General features: G+C 30.9%; 1 protein-coding gene across 1 annotated transcript; it reads left to right on the forward strand.

Moving 5' to 3' along the window:
* The first annotated feature begins 10,271 nt into the window (after positions 1-10,271).
* Positions 10,272-12,734, forward strand: LOC140871354 (polygalacturonase 1 beta-like protein 2). The gene is made up of 2 exons (XM_073273824.1): positions 10,272-10,490; positions 10,638-12,734. Exons 1-2 carry the CDS (start codon positions 10,404-10,406, stop codon positions 12,465-12,467), a joined length of 1,917 nt encoding a protein of 638 aa, XP_073129925.1. The 5' UTR covers positions 10,272-10,403; the 3' UTR covers positions 12,468-12,734.
* Positions 12,735-22,729: the final 9,995 nt, after the last annotated feature.

The following is a 22,729-nucleotide window of genomic DNA, read 5'->3' on the forward strand; positions in this document are numbered from 1 at the left end:
CAAATTCACCATCAGATTCATCTTCATCTTCATTTGAAAACAGAGTATAATCATCAGGGTGACACCAACGAAAGAAACCACACTGGTTCTTCGAGCAGTTGTAGTATAACAAACCCTTTGTTTTCTTCTTTTCGGACATCACCACCTTGATATCAGCTCTAACATTGCAGGAACATGTTTGACGAGTTGGGTACCTTAAATCCAAGCGCTTCAAAATAGTTGGATTTCTGGGTTTGTAAGAAGAGTCCATTACCAGCCTTCAAAGAATCGTGTGTTCCAATTATTGTAGAAGATGGGATGAATAGCCAAGATTTAATATAGGGTGAAAGGGCATTTACGGTACTTTGTGCTTAAAACTCTTCAAAAATTCTAGAATACTCACGTATGCAGCGCGTGAATATCATTTCTCGAATTTAGGGTCACGTGAGCTTCATTCTGAATAACAGAGGGTGATTTTTGCATATTTAATTTACACATGGTGTTTTTTTATTTTTATGTGTTTTATAGGGGGTCAAAATGCAATTTTCCCCGAACATCTAGTGGAATGTCGCGTCTGCAGTTCTTCACACACTTTTTCGAGTATTGAGAAGTGTACTGCATTAAATACTCACATCCCTTCTGGGATATTGCGAAACATGCTACATTAAATGTTTATACAATGTTGGCATATGAATGAACATTTTGCGATACTCATTAGGTATCCAACAAAAAGAGTCCATCATATCAAAATATCACACAAACATATATATTATTACTGGTCACTGATTATCCAAAAATAATCTTTGGAATTACTTCATGATAAAACTTATATATCATATATATATAGTGCATGTTACGTTAATTCAAACATGAACTCCGTTCACGCGATTAATTATTATTATTATTTTGTCGCGCTCATTGATTTTGTTATCTAATCATAAAAAAATATTGGATTTATTTAACAAATTTTCAAAACTGCAATACAGAAAGATTCCTGAAATGATAGTCCCAAAAAACAATAAAAACAAAAATAAAAATTTCAATTATATTCATGGAAAAATTAAAATCGAAATTAATTAATAAAACTTAGCTAGCTAGGAAGATCAAAAAATTAATGTGATCTATTTTATCTAGGCAGCTGCATGCGTGACGTAGGTCATGCATTTGCGTGACGTATTGCCAATTGTCATGCCAAAAAAAAAAACCACACACATTTTTTACGAAATTTCACTATAAATGAATAATATTATTGTGCATGAAAGGTGTTTAATTATTTTGTACTTTCTGATCGATTATGACCAAATTTAATTCGTTAGGGTTTGATTATTCGAGTGGTGGTGTGACCATTGGCCACCCACTACATCCGACAGGATATTAATTGGCATATGAATGACACCTTTAAATTTTTATTCAATTTCAAAAAATCATGATCATGTAGGGAAATATATATATTGTCCTTCGATATTTTTCATCGACCCCAACTTTTTTGTGTTAAAAGAAATCATATGAACTCTTAAAACATGCACTAATTAAGTCGACATAATATATGTGTGTGTGTGTGTAAAAATTAAGTGAGAAACTATACATGCAAAGTTGATTTTTCAGAGCGAATTTTTTTTGGGTTAAAAAGATATTTGATGGTTCAGCTTTTTAAGCAAAAAAGAGAAACACATTATTATGAACTACTTTATACCAAGCATTGTGGTGTACTAGTCAGTAGCTACCTAACGTTTATCACGAACTTAGTTAAAATAAGGAAAATTATAGATTTTTTTAAATGTATTCTCCAGTTTGTAATTTTGGTTTTTTTTTTGTGCTGTATACTTTCAATAATTTGTCTTTTTAAAAAAAAAAATTTAGTCGTTTTTCTGGAGTGATATTGTCATGACATCGATGCAATGTCAAACTAGCAATCCGGTGAAAAATGACTTATAATATAGTAAAAAAATTTAAAAATAATTTATTAAGACTGAAATTCATCAATATTGAAGACGATGATGTAAAAAGTAAAGTTAAAATATTTTTGGATTATTATAGGAATTTCATTTATATGTGTGTGTGTGTGTGTGTTTGCTCTTATTTGTCACTCGTCGGTGCAATACAGTAATTAATTAATACCATTTCATACAATCTTTAAGAAAATCTAAAATTGCGTAACAATAGTAATGGTAATAGTAATAATAGTTGCAGTTTGATTAAATTGTTTGAAGAAATCAAACAATGAAAAAGGAAAATATATAAAGGAATAGGGTCCAGTGTTTTGCTATGGAAATCATAATTTTGAGACTCAATAATTTCACTCATATCATAGGCATATGATATGTATTAGTCAATTTTAATTTGCTTTCGCAGTTTGTTAAAAGAAACTACTCGATAATATTATTATTACAACGAAACTTTTTCAAGGCACCATAAAATCATATTTTTGAGCAAAGGAAAATAATGAGTGCATGCGTACAATAAATTTTTTCAATTTTTTTTGTAATTTAAGATTTATTTGATCAGGTATAAAATGGGGTGGCTTACGAAAATATATGGACATGATGACAGCATATTGAAGGGAGGACCATCATGATCCAAGTATAAGAGGTTTTCTTTTATTTTATTTTTTTAAAAAAAATCAAATTTCAAAATAAAATTTTTATTTCTTGAAATATAATTCAGAGTATAAAGTTCAATTATTAAGTTATTAATTTAATTGCATGCCGGGATACTATACGTGCATGGAAAATGAGGGAGGACAGCGCAACGCGACATTAATATGGATTGATTTAAAGATATAGTGAATTAATTAATTGCATTAACAGTGTCGGTTGAAAATGATACAACATTAGATTTCTTTGCTAAAAAATCAAATCACATCTAAATGCAATTTGGAAGTATATTATATATAGCTTAGAGCAATTTTAATTATCTTGTAACATAGGTTTGGATAAAGGCCCACTGTGAAAAAATTCAAATATAATTTAAAAAACTTTCTGATTTTATCATATATTTTATATATCTAACAACTCACGTTTATTCTTACAAAATTGAATGAACTCCGATCCTTCACGGTACGTAATATCTTAAGCTAGCGGTCTCATTAACCTTTTATCTCGAATAATATTTACTTGTCATTTGTCACTTACAAGCTACATGAGTTTATTTAGCAAATGCATGGATCACGTAAATAATATACATGTCAATTGTGCAAGTCACCACCTTTACTTTTCTCTTCATTAAAGACATTTAATTTTATATTTATATGTGCTGACTTTCACCAAAGAAACAAAGTTGGCCCCTACAGTCTCGATCTTTTCTGGAAAATTGCTGTTTATGGCTCCATGAAGCCATGTTACAACAAACAGTGCTCAACAAAACTACAACGAATTAAAAATTAATTGATTTTTGGCGTATTGAATTCATACATATTCCTGGAATACGGCTTTCTTACATGGGATAATAACAGTTTTAGTCATGTTAATTAATTATTTGCACTTTTTTTTATCCGGTTAACGGTGAATTTGTATTAACTTGCATTTTTTTTCAATTTTGTTCATATTATGGTGAATTTTTATTTTTTAGTCCTTTAATTTGTGTATTGTTTTCATTTGTGATCCTTTAACTTGTATTTTCTTTAATTTGTGGTCTTTTTTATGACCGATTAAAAAAGATCAAAAATTATAATAACTACAAGTTAAATGACAAAAAATAAAAACAATACAAGTTACAAAACTAAAAATGAAAATTCACTATAACAAGACATAAACATGAAAAAAAAAAATTCAAGTTACATAATTGAAAATACAAATTAAATTTACTGTTAACAGAACCAAAAGTGAAAAAATTATAAATAACATAACCAAAAATGTAGTTTTCCCTCATATTACATTTAGGAGAAAGAACGATTTTTTTTAATCATACAAGTCTGTCTAAATTAAATATTGGTCTTATAATTAATCAAAATAGGTCTTAGTACAATCATTCGGCTTCTTTTATGCTTGTAGTCTTGATTATCGCTGAAATATTAACTATAACGTCTAATATATCAGCAGTATTCGATGTTATATCAAGATTTCTATTAAAAAGAATCAAATTAAAGTGCAAAACAAGATAAGGTATTCTACATGCATGACCTAATTTCGATCATTTAAAGGACCAAAATTCAATTTAGACCAACTTATCGGACCCATTTTGCTATTTTTGGTCCATCATGAAAAAAAAGATCGTAGGTTACATATGTACTCCCTGACAAATAATAAATAAATGAAAGGGAAAGGAAAAGAATAAAGAAATAAAAAAAATACTTGCATTGTATTCATATAATATTTTTTTCCCCCAAATTCTTTAAACCATATGACAAGACACTGAAATCTCATTATTTATCCTCATTTAAGTGCAGTGATAAAACACTGGCCTCATCCATTGCAAGTGGCTGCAAGGCTTGTAGGGTTGCTTTGCCTCATCAATATCATTCTTCATCCAACCTGGATTTCCAATTATTTTTTTAAAAAATAATCATTAACTTGTGCGGCTTTGGATGTATAATATAATATAAATTTGAATTATTGGATAGGATCTAAGATGAAACGATCTCAATAATATAGATCTGATTCGATCTCTATCTATAATTAAATTGACTCATGTGGATATATAGTTTACCAAAGTTTTTGTGTAGAAGAATTCACGCCTGTTAAGTTAACTCATTTGCAAGTCGTGACATGTTTTGAAATTTCGAATGTTTAGACATCAGATTAGACTCATTTTGTAAGTCTCTACTCTTGGTGTTATATGTATATATGTACAAAATTATAGATAAAATGTTTGGACAATATATTATAAACTACCAAAACTTACTTTTATGAGCGAGTATTAATTAATTATTAATTCCCCGAAAGTCATGGGTCAAATGATTTGATCTTCGATATTATCTGTAATTTGTTTTTTTAAGTAACGGATAGATTCTTATTTCGATTTTCACATTATTATAGTTTATATATTTTTTAATATCATGAACTTGAACTTAACATTAACCCAAAAACTAGCTCAAAAAGATATTATAAAATGTTTAATTAATAAGCAATATAATATATATTACGTGACACATGATTTTCACGTGTTTGATAATTTGATATATAAATTAGAGAGAAGTTGTAAAAATATTTTGTAAATAATTTAATAGAAATTGAAAAATGATGAAATTTGAAAAAAAAAGATACAGATAAAAGGAGATAAGATTGTTAGAGAAAAGCGAGGATAATTTAGTCATTTAAGATCTAATATAAAAGAGATGTGTGTTAAATTTAGGGGCAAAATGAGAAGAAATTTTGGTGTGAATTGACACATCAAAATCGGTTAGTCTAAGGAATTGAACTATAATAATAATAATAATAATAATAATAATAATAATATAGATTTAACAATATTTTTAAAATAAAATGAAGGTCTCGAAATTTTAAACCACCAACATATATAGTCAACAAATATGCGTACTGCTCAAGCATGTTGTGATGTTGGCATTCAAATTAAGGAGCAATTTGGGGGAAAAAAACCCTCGAAAATTACGATTTTATGTATGTTGAATTTAACATGTAAAAAGTGAATTTTTGTGAAATAATTTTTTCGTTATTGAGTATAAATGATTTTTTTTTAAAAGTGATTTGTTTTGAGCATATATCAAAACTAATGATTATATTTCTGAGCTAACAATGATAGAATATTCAATCGATTTTGACTTGAGAATCAACCCAATGCATACCTCTGCTTGTTCTTTGGATTTCTAAAAGGAAACCGAAAGGCAGCAATTAAATGTACATTAACTATTTAACTACTCGGGAAACAGAACGTACTCATGCACACTGCACACACGGTCATCTGTCTCCATTGAATTTTTTTAATAAAAAAATTAATATAAATGAATTTTCTGCACCATTTATTAGTTTATTTTTATAGTATTTAATTCTGACGCCATCGTGATTTCATACTGCAACACAGGGGGTAGATCCTTGTTATCCGGCTTTCCTTATCATATGTATAAAATAAACAATTCACCACTTTTTCTTTAATCAGAAATTATGTAATTCTAATATTTAGACAAAAAAAAAAAAAAAGAAATTATGTAACAAATCAACAACATTATTTTTCCCTAACGATATATCCCTGACCAACGATGGCTCAAACTTGAGAAATTTTTTTTGGCTCTACCATCGACTACTTCGATATAATATCTCATTGCGACTTCTATCGACTACTTTTATAGAATATCACATTACGATCTACCTTAGATCAGATTTCTGTTTTAGTGAAAAAGGATTAATCCATTATCGCGAATAGCAACTCGGTTGGCATGTCATGAGCAATGATCAATGAGATTCAATCTTAAAGGAAACATAACCAAGAAACCCTTGAATGATAGGGTTTTCTCTTTTAATCTCATTATTATTATGCATAGATCGAGTTAATTCAAGTTCTTGATTGAAAAATATCAAGTAGAAATCATTAAATCTTTAATTTCCAATCTTACTTCAATTCTATTAGATAGAAACAAACAAAGTGATCACTTTCATGTCCTAATCTTTCTCCATCTGCCCCTAACACTAAGCTCGAGAAATTCAATGCGTAGCTTAGGGTGTGAAAGTTGCGTTGCACCTACCTTCAATCAATGAGTCCTAATCTGTATCATATTCATAAAATAAAAAAATAGCCACTTTACGTATGTTATATACCAAATAGATGAATTAGTTACTTTGATGAGGATTTTGTATATGGTCCTAGGGTGATAATATTAGAAATAATTAGCCGACATTATATTGACATGATCTATGTAAATTGTGTAATTTTCTCTACATGCATTCACATGACGAAGACTATAATTAATCTATGCAATGTAATAATACACAGCTTTTTCCAACGTGATTTGGTATTGACAGAATTGGGAACTTTGAAGACGAACCTTCTTCGTTAATTTAAGTGTGTCTATTTTCATATCCCTTTGTGGAATATTCGGTTGCTGTCCGGATCGGGAGAGAGAGCATTGAAATCACGAATTGATCTTAAGGGAAGAGCCTTGTGTGGCTTTTAAATCGAGGAAATGATCCGAATATAATCGTTAATGTTACCACATGCACCCGTTGTAATTTTCGTTAAAATCAGAATCTTTCAGTACGATAAGGTCAATATCATAGCCAATTGGTTTTGATAGGTAGGATCTCCCTAGCAAAGAAACAACAAATCCATTTCCCAAACCACAATTATTTTTTCTATCTATCTTTTTTTTTTTCGTGTTGTGTATTGGATAAAATCCCGAGTTGATATAGTAACCTGCAAACCACATTGAATAAACTTTATGCGACTCGCTTAGAAATACATTTAGCAAGATCAAGATGTGCAAAACCGCAAGAAAATCTGGGAAAAAAATGATTCAATTATGTGAAGAGAATATTGAACAAACCAAGTAGAACAAGTTTTCATTGGCCACTTAGAAGTTTGACAACATTTATAAGATGAAGACCCGAGAGTCCATGTCTAAATTTGATGAATGTGTAAGCAGCATCATCAATGAGTTGATAGTACTGAGAAAAATCTATCCAAATAGAGAAGTCATTTTGGAAGTAATTAATTAATACGAGGATTGTCCAAAAAATAAGATGTTAAAACGATGACAATCATAGGACACATCATGATTAATATTTTATATTTTCTGAATAGCCTTTACTTAATTAATTAGCTAGCCGTGGTAGAAATTTGTTTAAACTGACATTCATTTTTCACCAATTAATTTGTGATTTGAAAGAAATATTAGTTTGTATCCCTTTTGCCTAATTAGCTCCGGTTTTCCTACCTTTTATGGACCAAAATCCACAACTGCACTCCAATGCCAATAAATGTCGATGCATTAGAAAAATTTATATACTCCAATCAAATTCATTTCTAATATTAATTGTAATCCGTGTGCTCGAAATCTACAAATTAAATTATCTACTCATCAAAATCTCTAGATTCAACCTCGTTCATATAAATTTTTCTATTAAAAAAAAATCCACGCTTACGAATTTTTTATTATTAAAAACGATGAAACATGCTCCCCGTCATATGAGTACTTTCATTAAGTATAGGATCAAACAGACAAACACAGACAATTATTTAATTGAGCTGCCACAAATCAGACAATTATTTTGGTCATGATCAACTAATTTTTGCACGTTTTTTATTCTTTTTTTTTTTTTTTTGCCAAATTTAGTGTTTGACTAAAAACGTGAATTTGGTCGATAGCTGGAGGGCAAAAAAAAAGGCGCAAATTACAAGATGAAATACTGCAATTTCCCCATCAAAATCTACATTCTTGGAGTTCTGATTACAATGAACTTAATTCGTGAATGTGAAGTAATTTCGCACGCGTGCCAAATAATGAGGTTTAAATATTATAATTATTCAAACCCCCTTCAATTTTTTTTTAAAAAATTTCTTTTTTACTTTTGTTATTTCCCTTTTTTCATGCCATCATTTTCGATGAATTAGTGCGAGCAAGTTAAGCGTGAAAGGGTAGAGATTCCAAAGGCGGACTACTTCAAATCCGGGATGAAACAAATTAGATCACTTTATATAACGGCATTTGGTTATTTGCGGGTCACAATTTTTGTTTCAACCAAAATTTAGATAAGACCAGGGAAATACATAGGAAATCATTTCATCACTATGGTAATTTTTACCCCCTAAATGACAAACTTCAAGGAATCCAAATCCAAAATGAATTTCAACATGAACATGCCTTCTAATGAAACACACACCAACATGGGTTATTGAACTCGACTTATGCTCCGTAAACCTATGGATGAAAAAATATCGAATTTTCGGTATATCGAAATTGTCATACAAAAAAGTATAGAAATTTTTTTTTGATATGATACGATAATGATATCGAATTTTTCGGAACATATAAAAGTTAAAAATTTCAGTATATATTAAAATATGACATACCGAAACAATATATAAAATTTTAAAATATTTAATAATTTTAAACAATAAATCCCCTTTATGACAATTTTCCCATTTATAAAACTTAAAAAGTATAACGTATTTTTTCGGTATAAAACTATTATAGTATCCAAATTTTGGAATAATCGACGTGCTAATTATATGTACCGAAAATTTCGGTACAATATTGGTATAAATTTTTTTATGCCGTAATTTTCGGTACGATATGGTATAACACCCCTAGATGAACCGAACTGGTCGCAATTCATGAGCAGTTCGATTTTTTTTAAAAAAAATTTTTTAGCACCCGACATGGTAAAACAAGGTCCACGGAGATCAAAAGAGTGTTTGCATCGATAAAGTTAAAGAAAGAAAAAATTTAAAGCGAAAGGAAAAGCAAAAAGAACATAAACTCTTTATTTAGGTAAGAAAGCCAAATAAAATAAACACAATTAAACAACAAAAGGTGCACTCGTAAAACCTCAGTATAACTTCCCATAGTCACGGGCTCTTTTTCTTGTCTACATGTATGAGAAACTCGGTAGTTTTATTTTGTCCTTCACTATATAAATATTCGGACTTCGATTTGATTTTCATGTGTGTAAATATATTTATATAAAAAGTTGGTCAATGATTTTGAAAATTCGAAGCATTTTTTTCTCATATCTGTTCATGATCTATAATATAAGTAATTGAATATTCATTGCATGAATGTCACATATAAAAAAAAAAAAAAAGAGAAGGAACTAAATGGCTGTTTTAAGTTAATATTCTTGTCCCTGATCAAATTGCCCCGACTTATAAATCTACACAAATTTTCTCAAGAGGATAAAAAAATTGAGAGACAAAAAATATGACTCACCTGTCTTAATTAATAAGTTTTTTTCCCCATTTTTCAATTGTCTCAAATATATGGTATAGTTCTGCCTCTTGAATAATAATTTTCTTGTTTTTTATGTTTTTATTGATATACTCTATTAATTAATTTTTTTTTAATAAAAAAAGTACTATTTTTTGGATGAATTAAATCAGAGTAAAATATTATATTTTGCTCATAAATTTTGTTTTTTTAAATTATTCATTAATCTATTTAAAGAAAAAAAACTAATTTATATATTTGAGATGGTTTTCGAGACGATTCGTGAGATATGTGAACTCTAAAAATAATATTTTTAGTATAATAAAAAGTTATAATTAATTTTGGAAAACCCAAATAAGATATCAATCTCGTAAAAATTTTCCGTGAAATAAGTAAGTTATTGCAACACTTTAATTCCTTCAAAATTCTAATTTACATGATAGTGCAAAACCCTCAATCGAAGAGATACCAATATTTTTTGAAACCCCACCCTCCATTTCTTCTCTCTCATTCCATTTACGTAAACACCATTTCAGTATAAAATAAAACCCAATGGCTCCGACCCATTAACAAACCCATCAGAGATATATTAGCTCTCCACTATTTCTAAATGAAACCAATGCACTCCGCCGCCGCCGCTCCACCGCTCCTCCTCCTCCTGCTCCTCCTCCCCTTCTTATCTGCTCCGCTACTCCATGTAAACCTCTCAACCTTAAAAAAATGTCATTCTCTTGAATTAGTTTTTCGTACGCGATCGCTCGATGAAACGTACACGGTTGTTTCTTTCTGCTCTCTCTGGATTTAATTTGTCGTGTATTAATTAATGTGCTTTGTTTGAATGCAGGCAAGAACCACCCCCACCGTCGCCGCCGGCAAGAATCCATTTACCCCGGAAGCTTACGTAATTCGTTACTGGCAAAAACAGGTGTCGAACGGCTTGCCAAAGCCATCGTTCTTGCTGGGCAAGGCGTCGCCGCTCACCGCCGCGGATTATGCGGCATTCTCGAAGCTCGCCGACCAGAATTCGCTGTCGACTCAACTCCCCGATTTCTGCAAAAAGGCCAATCTCCTCTGCTTCCCGGATGTAGGCGCCAGCCTGGAGAAACACTCGCATGACGTGAACTTCGCCACCTACCTCAACGAGAATTTCACCAACTACGGCACGGATCACGGCGGCGGAGTTGATTCTTTCTCGAAATACTCCGAGAACGACAACGTCATCCTCGACAATTTCCGCCGCTACAGCCGCGGCTCCACCGGCCATAACGACAAGTTCTCTGCCTACGCGACGGGATCGAACGTGATAGACCAGCGCTTCAACACATACGGAACTTCCGCCACCGGAGGCAAAGGGGAGTTCAAGAATTATAACGACCAAGTAAACATTCCCGGCCTCAAATTCACTTCTTATTCAGACAACAGCAATGCCCGGAAACAGACGTTCACCTCATACTCCCAGGACGCCAACGCCGGAGACCAGAGTTTCACCAGCTACGGCAAGAATGGAAATGGCGCCGCCAATGAATTCAAAAGCTACGGCAACAGCTCGAATGTGGTGGGCTCCACTTTCTCCAACTATGGCGAAAGTGGGAATGCTCCCAAGGACACTTTCACTTCATATGGGACTAATGGAAATGTCCCCGAGAATAATTTCAAGACTTACGCCACTGACGCAAATGATCCCAACGAAAGCTTCAAGAATTACAGGGATCAGTCCAATGTCGGAGACGATAGTTTCCAATCATATGCCAAGAAATCCAACGCCGGAAAAGTCGATTTCCTTAATTATGGGAAGTCATTCAACGAAGGCACCGATAAATTCAGTGGCTATGGCCAGGATGCCGCAAATCCAGTAACAGTTGGCTTCAAGATTTATGGAGTCAACAACACTTTCAAAGATTACCAGAAAGGAAGTGTCACCACCTTTAGCAGTTACGTTAACGACAGCTCATCATCATCCGTTGCTGATTCCTTAGCGGCGGAGGGTAAAAAAGTCAATTCATGGGTCGTTGAGCCAGGCAAGTTCTTCAGAGAGGAGATGTTGAAGAGTGGCACCATCATGCCTATGCCTGACATCCACGACAAGATGCCTAAAAGGTCGTTTTTGCCCCGGGTGATAGTGTCCAAACTACCCTTCTCCACCTCAAAGTTGGTAGAAATGAAGAACCTTTTTCATGCTAGCGACGACTCGAGCGTCGCCAAGATGATGACCGATTCGTTGGGCGATTGCGAGCGTGCCCCGAGCTCCGGCGAGGTCAAGCGGTGCGTGGCGTCTATCGAAGATATGATCGACTTCGCCACGTCCGTGCTAGGGCGGAACGTGGCGGTCCGGTCCACGGACAACATCCGAGGGTCGAAAGGTAATATCATGGTCGGAAAGGTCAAAGGGATCAACGGCGGGAGAGTGACCATGTCGGTGTCGTGTCATCAAAGCTTATATCCATACATGATATACTACTGCCATTCGGTTCCGAAAGTTCGGGTCTACGAGGCGGATATTCTCGACCCGACTTCCAAGGCTAAAATCAACCGCGGTGTTGCCATTTGTCATTTGGATACTTCATCGTGGAGCCCCGGTCATGGAGCCTTCATTGCGTTGGGATCCAAACCCGGGAAGATTGAGGTGTGCCATTGGATCTTCGAGAACGACATGACTTGGACTACGGCCGATTGAGATTCGACCCGACCCGACCCAACCCGAAGTTCATATTTGAACCAGATGTGGGTGCAAAAAGAGTGTGTCCACCATCGGTTTGATCTTATAATTATTGAACTCAATAACGTGACCCACGGAAGTCACCTTTGATCTATTCGATCTGTTTATTTAAATATTTGCTAAAATATTTGTGTCATGTGTTTAAAATGTTAGTTTTTTGCCGAGTAAATATATGCCCTTCATGTTTAATAATTTTGTGATTATGAACATATGCCTGTTCTTTAATTTGTATGCAATTATATGAAGTTTCATATGCAATCCTTAGTAACTTATCCATTAATTTTAATGAAAAATGTACAATATTCTTGGCTTAAGATGATGGTTCGAGATTAAAGAAACCGATAGTGATTGAGATTGCAAAATCTTTTATCCCAAAGCAAATTCAAAGCTAGCTAACGTATTATCTCTTAATTAACATGTCAAAATCGATCACTAGTCCACTATATATAAAGTAGCTCAACTTTTTATATTTTAATTTTTAAGATGCTATAATTTTCCTTTTTTTTTGGTTGTATATTTGAATTTATATCAACCTCAATGGCTTTAAATTTAATTTAATTTGGTGGCCACGTCCACCACCCTTTCGATTCTCTCATCTATGTTTGTGTGGGAATGAATACATTTTCCAGGCTGTTACTTGGCACTTTCTCCTTTTATTATTTCTAGTTTTTATTTTCGTCATACAAGTAGCTAGCTAGCAACACATTAAAAGAAGATATCGCTAGTTAATTTCTTATTTATAAAAATATGATAAATACATACCTATTGTAATTTTTTTTAAGTAGAAAAGTTGTTTGTTATAATTGAGTCTCGAACTTAGAAACTTATAATTACTTGTGAGATGAACTTTAAATTAACCTACGTAGTATTTTTAAAGTGATTTTAAGTGGAATAACAAGTTTTGATATTTTAAAATATATGAATAAAAACACCACGCAATCCATTAATATTAATTAAAATGATAATATAGTTTTCCAAAATGGAAAACTCCAAAAGGTATAGCTAGGATAAGTTCAAGTTAATTGGAATCTCTCCAATTCATTGGTCTATGCTCTTCCTCCTCTTAATAATACTTATTTAAAGATTCTCAAAAATGGCACAAAACACAAATAGAAACTTGGAAAGAACCAGACAACGTGTACTTTAAATTCTTTTTCCATTTCTTTCAGTGCATCATTTGAAGTGTGTTCATTTCAATATCCAACCAATAAAATTATTCGAATAGTGACTCAATAATTGATATATTTAAAATTTAGCCTAATGGATTGCAGCTAATTAATTAGATGGATGTATATATATAGCATGTCGGCAGACGGTGTCACTCATATAAATAATAAATATTAATTAAGCAATAATAACAATCTTGTGGCATTCTCAAATCTCACCAAACAGTCTTGAATTCGCTTCCTCGGGGGGATTATTGTGTTTTCGTGTTGCTTTCTGAACGGATTGACATCCAATCGAGACATTCTATCAATGATTCGTCCCTTCATATCAATAATCATGTTCGTTACATCAAAATAATCGTGATTGTAATACTAATTATAAAATTACAAATTAATTGGAAGTAGGTTTTATTATTACCAACGATTTCACATGCCCCTAGAACTATACATATGAGCTGAGTGGGCAAATTATTGCCTTGAGTTTAAAATCACTAGTCCCCGTCAAATGTCCGTTCACTGATCGATACTGTTAGCTATATATCATCAAGAATTGAGTCGAATATTTGATGAACATTCAATCTTCGAATTCGAAAATTCGATTCTAGCAACATTAATTGTTTTGTCCTAACGGCATGTTTCGTCAAATATGTGAGATTCATAGTGGACACCACCACGGAAAAATTTCAACATAGCCCATGGGTATTACCCCTGGGACATGTGTATGTATATTAAAGGATAAAATCAAATTCACGCTTAAAACATTCAAATATTTGGTGAAATTAACATTCAATCTTAATTGAATAAATAATTTGAGTTCTATTACATCTTGGAACCACTAACAATATTTAACAATAATAGTAATATCGCTATTAATAATAGGGAAAATGTGACATTGATAATTAAGGATTATTGCAATTAATAATTATGTAAACTAAATATTGATGATTGTGAGCTATTTGAAAGTTTTCTAAATACATGGCTCTCCTCCATTGGGATTATTTCATATCGATTTCGAGTAGTTTAATTCGCTACTCGATAAATTGACGTATCCTATCCAAATTATATAGAGTTTTTTTTTTTAAAAAATACGATATTTGATTTGATTTGATTTTTTGGATTTATTTGACGGTCTTAATTAATAAGGCAACGTAGACCAGATAAATAAATAAATATATATAATATATAGTTTCATGATAATCATAGATATTTTAATTTCAATTTGGATGTATAAATATGCATGTGGTGAAGGTGTATATATATAATTGTCGGTTACGAAATTTGATTATCTGATGGTTGTATTGAAAGGTACCATTTATTTGGTGATTTCTTACTCGATTGTGACTAAATTTAATTCATTAGGGCTGATATATGATGTGACTAGGTCCCATGGTGATATTTTCACATCCTTATCATTTATTTTATAAGGGGTTGATTAATTATTAAATATTAGTAATTCACGCACGCGATAATTCGCACGCATAAATATTTTATATTATATATAAAAATAATGAATATTTTTTATATTTTTAAATTGAAAAATAAAATTAAAAAATGGTAGTTATAAAATAAGGGACATTTTTGTCAATCCATTAAATTGACCAATGTAGTTATTCTGAGATGTTCATGCATTATTAGATTGCATAGATAATAATATTAAAAAGAATATTCATATTGATTTTTCCCCCAATTGCGTCTATTGTAGAAGTTTTTTGATGTGTTGGAATATCTTGCATCTAGGGTATTTCATCTAAAAAACTCCATTAATTTAGAATTTATCGATCTTATTGGCTAAATATTGAAAACCCCAAAATATTGAAATGTAATTTTGTTCTCAAAACATCCCGAACCTATAAATATCAAATAAACTATTACTTTAGTCGGTCCTTACAATTAATCAGTTCAATATAATTTTAAATTTATTATTAAAGTATACCAATAAGAGGATTAGAGGAAGAGTTAATCATTGTTTTTTAAATGAAAATATTTCTAAATTTATTCTAAAATTATAGTTTGTCCACAATATATAAAAGAAAAAAAAATCATTTTAGACATTTCTTCCACGTCTAAAAAATGATATTATATTAAAGTTGATAAGAATGAAATAAATATTGCCCATTTTAATTTGATGCTCATGGAAAACAAAATCTTTCATAGCCACCACTAATTATAATAATTGAATGAAATATATTTGAAAGATCACTATTCATTTAGTTTGTGAAAAGCTAGCTAGCATCGACTCGATTATGCGACGTTGATTCGGAGTGGGAATTTTGTTGATTAGAAAAAGATAATGGATGTTTCAGCTTTTCAAGCAAAAAGAAAGTGAAACAAATGACTAATAATTTGAAAAACTATTTTATTTTATAATGTCACAATTTAAAAAAGAAAAAAGAAAAAGAGTGGTTCATCTTTTAAATCGAAGGAAAATGACGAGAAGAACCAACTTTTCATGCATCGTGTCGTTTTTTCTTAAATTTATTTTGCTATAAAGATATGGTAGCTTATGGCATTTTAAAATTTAAAATGTATTCTGAGATACTAATGCACGTCTTCATCTTTCTTTAGCCATATGGCATTAATCTAACAACTTTGAGATGAGCCATGCGTGTCGAGATTCAACTCTAACAACTCATTGTCCAATTTTTTTTTAAAATAAATAAATAAAACTAAAACCTAGGTACATGTTTTGTGGGTTAATTTTGTGAAATGATTTTACGAGTTAATTTTATGATACAGTTCTTTTATTTGAGCCACACATGATAAAATATGGTTTTTATGTCAAAATATTATTTTTTATTGTAATATAAACATGATTGATCCGATCGTCTCACAAAAAACTCACTCTAATAGTGAATTAGTTTGTTTTAATTTATTGGTAAATCCATTTGAAAATCAATTTCAAATTCCAACTAATTTTTTTTAAATAATTACAAGGAATTTCAAATTCATCCCAATAAAATATCATTCTCGGATCTAAATTCTTTTATCCAAAGAGAACTTAAAGCAAAATTTCAACTCACTCACGTGAATATCGTAGTGTGACTAGATCATTATGTTAAATATGCTTCACAACTTTCGTTATAAAATTCTTCATACACGGTTCGGCTTCCCTCTTTTATTTATAATATAAATATAAATAAATAAATATATATATATATATATAATGGAAAATATTTTAAAAATATAAGATAAGATATTTAATTGTTTTTACATTAAAGAAGAAAGATATTTGACCGCTTATCTCCAATCACGATCATCTTTGAAAAGTTAGAATACTATATACATAAAATACTTATTCATAGGTTCTATGCCGACTGAACCCACTCCTTAGTAAAAAAAAAAAAATACTTATTCAAAATTTTACATAACTTTACTCGCATTATTATTAATTATTAATAGTAGAAAAAAATTCCAAGAATAATTTTAATTAATTTCTAACAAATCATCCTACAAAACTTTTAGTTCTTCGCATACCATATTTTAGGGCGTTCTTCCAAAGCCAACACGCAGTTTAATTATATAATAACGAAGCATACACACATTGTGAGTAACATAATATATGAATATTATGTGTATTATTCATAATATATGTTATACTTTTTGTTTTAAATTATATATTCAATGTTGAAAAATTAATAAACGCATAAACAAATGGGCTTTTTTAAAAAATTAATATAAAATTAAATATAAATTATAAAAATATACCATTTAATAAAAATTTATAGAACTATTATAATCCGGGACTCTAAGTCCCGGATTTGGCAGGAATTCTGCCATGGTGGCAGAACCATGGCAGGCTACTGCCAAATCGGGACAAAGCATCCCGAATTTCTTTTTTTTTTCTTTCTTTTTTTTTAAATTTGAAATTATTAAAAATAATAAATAAAATCCAGTCAACAATATTTAATTAATAAATCAAAGATTTAAAGATTTATCCATTAAAATAATTATCATAAAATGAAAGTCATTCTATTTAATTAATTGTTCTTTAATAAATTAACTAATTGACTAAATTTCTAAATTAAAATTAGTTTTATTAACTACATTATTAATATAAATATTAAGTAATTAAGTCAGAAACAAATTTCTTGTCACGACAGCACACAACTTTTTGACTTTTTTTAAAAAATTTATACAAAAATTAATTTTTTTAAAAAATATATTAATTTTAAAAACTTCATTAAACTAGTATAATTCAAAACAATTTGTTCTGAATTCAACACATATTCTGCTATGAGTTCTGTCATAATGACACAACACCTATTGAATCCGGGATACATTCTCTCGGATCCAAAAGGTTTCATTATTATTTTTTTATCGATAAATGGTTTCGGATACAATAATAAAACGAAAGAAAATTTGTTCTTTCATTGAGTTAATTCACTAAATAAAAAAATATTTAATTAAATGGAATTATAATAAAAAAATTAAATATTGTGGGCATGTTATAAAATAATATTTAAATGTTAATATTAATATTGAAGTGGTTTTATTAATATATAATATTTTATTATTTTTAAATGTATAATTTTGTTAAATGATAAATACTGTTAATATTTAACACTAATGTTAATATTAATCTTAAAATAATTTTATGTTTTTTAATTATTTTTTATCATAATACTTTTTAAATATGTTTAGATTATAATCATGTTTGTTGAATTTGTTTCTAATTTTATTCGTGTGATTTGTTATAGGGTAATATGTTTAATTAATTATTTTATTAATTGTATATTTCTTGATAATAATTAATTAAACATGTTACTTTTTAACAATCACTCGAATGAAATCAGAAACAAATTCAACAAAGATTATAAATCTAAACATAGTTAAAAGGTATTATGATAAAAAAATAATAATTGAAAACTATAAAATTACTTTAAGTTTAATATTAACATTAGTATTAAATATTAGTTGTATTTATCATTTAAAAAATGATACATTTAAAAATAATAAAATATTATGACATATTAACAAAGTCACTTTAATATTAATATTAACATTTAATTATAATACCCTTTAATTAAATATTATTTTATATTCTTTCGTTTTTTTATTCTATCCGAAACCATTTATCAGCAAAAAAATATAATGAAACTTTTTTGAATTCGGGATACACTGTCCGAGATTCAATAGGTGTTGTGTTATTATGACAGAACTCATGGCAGAGCACATGTTGAATCCGAGACAAATTATGCCGGATTTTACTAGTTTAATGAAGATTTTAAAACTGATCTATTTTACTAAAAAAATATTTTATATTATCTTTTTATAAAATCCAAAAAGTTGTGCTGACGTAATACAAAGAATTTGTTTCTACCTTAAGTACTTAATATTTATGTTAATAGTGTAATCAATAAAAGTAATTCTAATTTAGAAATTTAGTCAATTAGTTAATTTATGAAAGAACAATTAAAAATGATTTTCATTTTATGCTAATTATTTTAATAGAAAATTCTTTAAAATCTTTGATTTATTAATTAAATATTGTTGAATAGATTTTATTTATTATTTTAATAATTTCAAATTTAAAAAAAAAAAGAAAAAGGAATCTGGGACGGAACAAAGGCAGGAGCCTGCCATGGTTCTTCCACCGTGACAGAATCCCTGCCAAATCCGGGACTCTAAGTCCCGGATTGTTATAGTTTTGTAAAGTTTTATAAAATGATATATTTTTATAATTTTTTTAAAATTTTATATTATTTTTTTAAAAAAGCCTAAACAAATGTTGCAGGTTGTACCATATAATTGTTTATATTATTAATTATATATTAAACAAACAAATTTATTACTTTTTTTGCATATATTATAAAGGGTGTTAAAGTTATATTACTTGTCACAGATATATGCGCAATTTTGTTTGAATGTATCAAGATGTACCAAATAATTACTAAAAGGTCAAAACCTTTACATAATATTAGTGGAAGAGGCACAAGATTTACGTGTGCAACATAAATTATAACACGCATATATTATATATGATATTGATGTAATATATTTATATTTAAAGTATTTTTATATAAATGATTATAATATTTAACTTTAAAGATCCCAAAATATTATATTTTTTGAAACTTCTAGAGATGATATCAAAACAAAAGAAAAAAATTAAAAATAGATTTTTTCTAATGGTTTTTTTTATGTTAAATAAGATATAACGATTTAATAATAATTCAAAAGCATAAATAAAGTTGAAAGAATATTTTATTAGATATTATATTTTAGATAAATAAAAAAATATTGGAAAAATAGGTTTTTATGATTTTTTTAAAAATTAAGATGAAGTTTCTTTTTTGTAATTTTATTAGAGTGGTTTTGGTTGATTTTAGATAAATAAAAAATTGGAAAAAATTGTTTTTTATGATTTTTTTTATTAAATTATGATGAAGTGTTTCTTTTTTAAAATTTTATTAGAGTGATTTTGGTTTATCAAAAAAAAGTTATACCAAAATCCCAAAATCAATTATTCTAGGCCTTTCTTCATTAAGATCAAACCCTTTATATAATATATAATAAGATTTTCCCCAAGATAATTTAAATTATATTGTTCCGGCCGGATCATCTGATAATGACAAATAATTAATTAATTAAAATATTGAAAAATACATTAGAAGAAGAAATCTGAGCAAATTAAATACTCTTATTGTATTGAATCATGTGTCGGTTCTTTCCTACAATTCTTGACAACTCACTGACATTATTATTTATCCTCATTGGGGCACTCATCATTTATTCAAAACGGTTGATTCGACCCTACCCTATGGATATTACCCCATGGGATAGGTGACATGATTTTATAGGTGCATATCATGTGGAACTCACTTAATTATATAGGACTCACGTGATATGCACCAATAAAATCATGCCACCTACCCATGGGATAGGGTCGAATTTTCCATTCAAAACTAGCTACTGCCTTGCTGGGATTGTTTCGGATCATCACAAATAACTATAACTATATATCTATATATACTTATGATACCCCGAAAAAATATTGACCCGAGCCCATTTATATCTGGTTCGTAAGAAATGACCCATTTGTAAGACCACTGTTAGATATCAGGGTTCAGCCAAATCCAGCATGTTAGTTCTGGCCATGACCTGAGCTAGATCTGATGGGTCGACCCGAGTTGGGTCCAATGGGCCGAAATCGTCTATTCTAGTTCAAGTAAGACTCAAATACTTGAATTATATGATATGAGATAGACTTGTTCATTCGGAAATACTTGATAGATAAAGATAAGTTCAAGGATGGTCCAATGAGTATGGAGTCTAGAGGCAAGTTCTACTTTAGCTAGGTAACCTACTTCTCCTACTCCTATAAATACATGTATTGTTATGGTTTCATGCAATCTCTTTCAACTCACACATTCACGCTCCCATATTTTCCTGTGTTAACTCTCATCATATCTCTCATCTTTCGAGCATTGACATAGACATCGGAGGAGTCACGTCGAAAACACTTTCGGCGCCCCCTAACCTAGTTGTTGTTTGTGCAGAATCTTCTCATACCCGACCCGATTTTCTTTGGAGAGAAATTCGTGGATCCATTCTACCAGATCGAACCCGAGAAAAATTTCCAACATCATCAATTGGCGCCGTCTGTAGGAAATTGAAAAATAAAGAGTTGAGATGGCTGACGCGAATAGAGCAAACGCACATATGGAACAACTTATCACCGCCGCTGTTGAAAGAGCTCTGGATGAAAGAGAGGGAGCCAATCACACTCCACCAGATCAGAACACGCAAGTAGAAGAGATTAAGAGATTGAAAGAGGGGATGAAGTTACTAAAAAAAAAACAGTCCGGGTATCTAGCTACCACCAATCAGAATATTCCTTTCACACCGGAGATATTGGAAGCAGAGCTCCCAAACCACTTCAAACTACCTCATATTGGTGAATATGATGGTAAAGGGGACCCGAAGGAGCATCTGACCCGTTTTGAAAATGTTGCCCTCTTACATAAATACTCCGATCCAATTAAGTGTCGAGTCTTCCTTACCACCCTAATATGATACGTCCGAAAGAAATACGAGAATTTAAAGAGTTTAGCAAATCATTCTTACATCACTTCACCAGTAGCAAAAAGCATCCTACCACTACTTTCAGCCATTTTGCAATCAAACAGCGCGACCAAGAGTACGGGCATATCACCGACGAGTGTCGCCAGTTAGAACAGGAGATTGAAAGAATAATCCAACAAAAGCCCGAGATGAAGAATATACTAGCCCAGCAAGATGGGTACCGACCAAACAAAAAACAACGGGGAGGGCCAAATCAATCAGGATTCACAGGAAGAACTGCTCAGGGGGATTTTAATGGCCAAATCAGGATAAAACCAGGAATGACCGCAGACCATCCCCGCCTGCAAGAGGAGTTATTAACATGATCTCGGGAGGGCCAACTGACGGAGATTCCAATAGAGCCCGAAAAAATAATAGCAGGAAGTTGGTAAATATGGAGATAGGCACTCAAATCGACAGTACGGGCCCAACTCTCACCTTTGGACCGGAAGATCTGAAGGGGGTGCCGAATAATCATAATGACGCACTGGTTATAAGAGCCATGGTGGCCAACTATGATGTGGCTCGGATTTTTGTTGACTCGGGAAGCTCTGTCTATGTACTTTTTCAAGAAGCAATAAATCAGATGGACTTGGGACAATACAAGATAGAACCAGTGGTGACCTCACTATTTGGGTTCACTTGTCATGCCATATGACCTACTGGCCTGATCCACTTACCATTAACTCTGGGAAGAAATCACACACGGAAGACCCGGATTGTGAGTTTCATTGTCGTAGAGGCCCCATCGGCCTACAATGCAATATTGGGGATGTGAGACCTCGGTTCTAAACAACTAATCTCGGATTAAACAATAATTAAGCATATAAGATCCAAGATTAAAAGCAATAATAATTTTTTTAAAATAAATAACCTAGCTCGATCGGTAAGATCTAATCGATCGAGCGAGCAACAATGTCAAAAGTTACTACCCGAAGAACACCAGCTCCGCTCGATCGGTAAGATTCAACCGATCGAGCGGGCCACCTT

The sequence above is a fragment of the Henckelia pumila genome, unplaced genomic scaffold (assembly GCF_033568475.1).
Source record: "Henckelia pumila isolate YLH828 unplaced genomic scaffold, ASM3356847v2 CTG_461:::fragment_3, whole genome shotgun sequence".
NCBI classification, from domain to species: Eukaryota; Viridiplantae; Streptophyta; class Magnoliopsida; order Lamiales; family Gesneriaceae; genus Henckelia; species Henckelia pumila.

Excerpts from the sequence above, each read along its gene's own strand:
- LOC140871354 (XM_073273824.1), top strand. The coding sequence starts at position 10,404 with ATGAAACCAATGCACTCCGCCGCCGCCGCTCCACCGCTCCTCCTCCTC. Across the intron at positions 10,491-10,637 it reads TATCTGCTCCGCTACTCCAT|GCAAGAACCACCCCCACCGT; the intron begins GTAAACCTCTCA and ends GTTTGAATGCAG.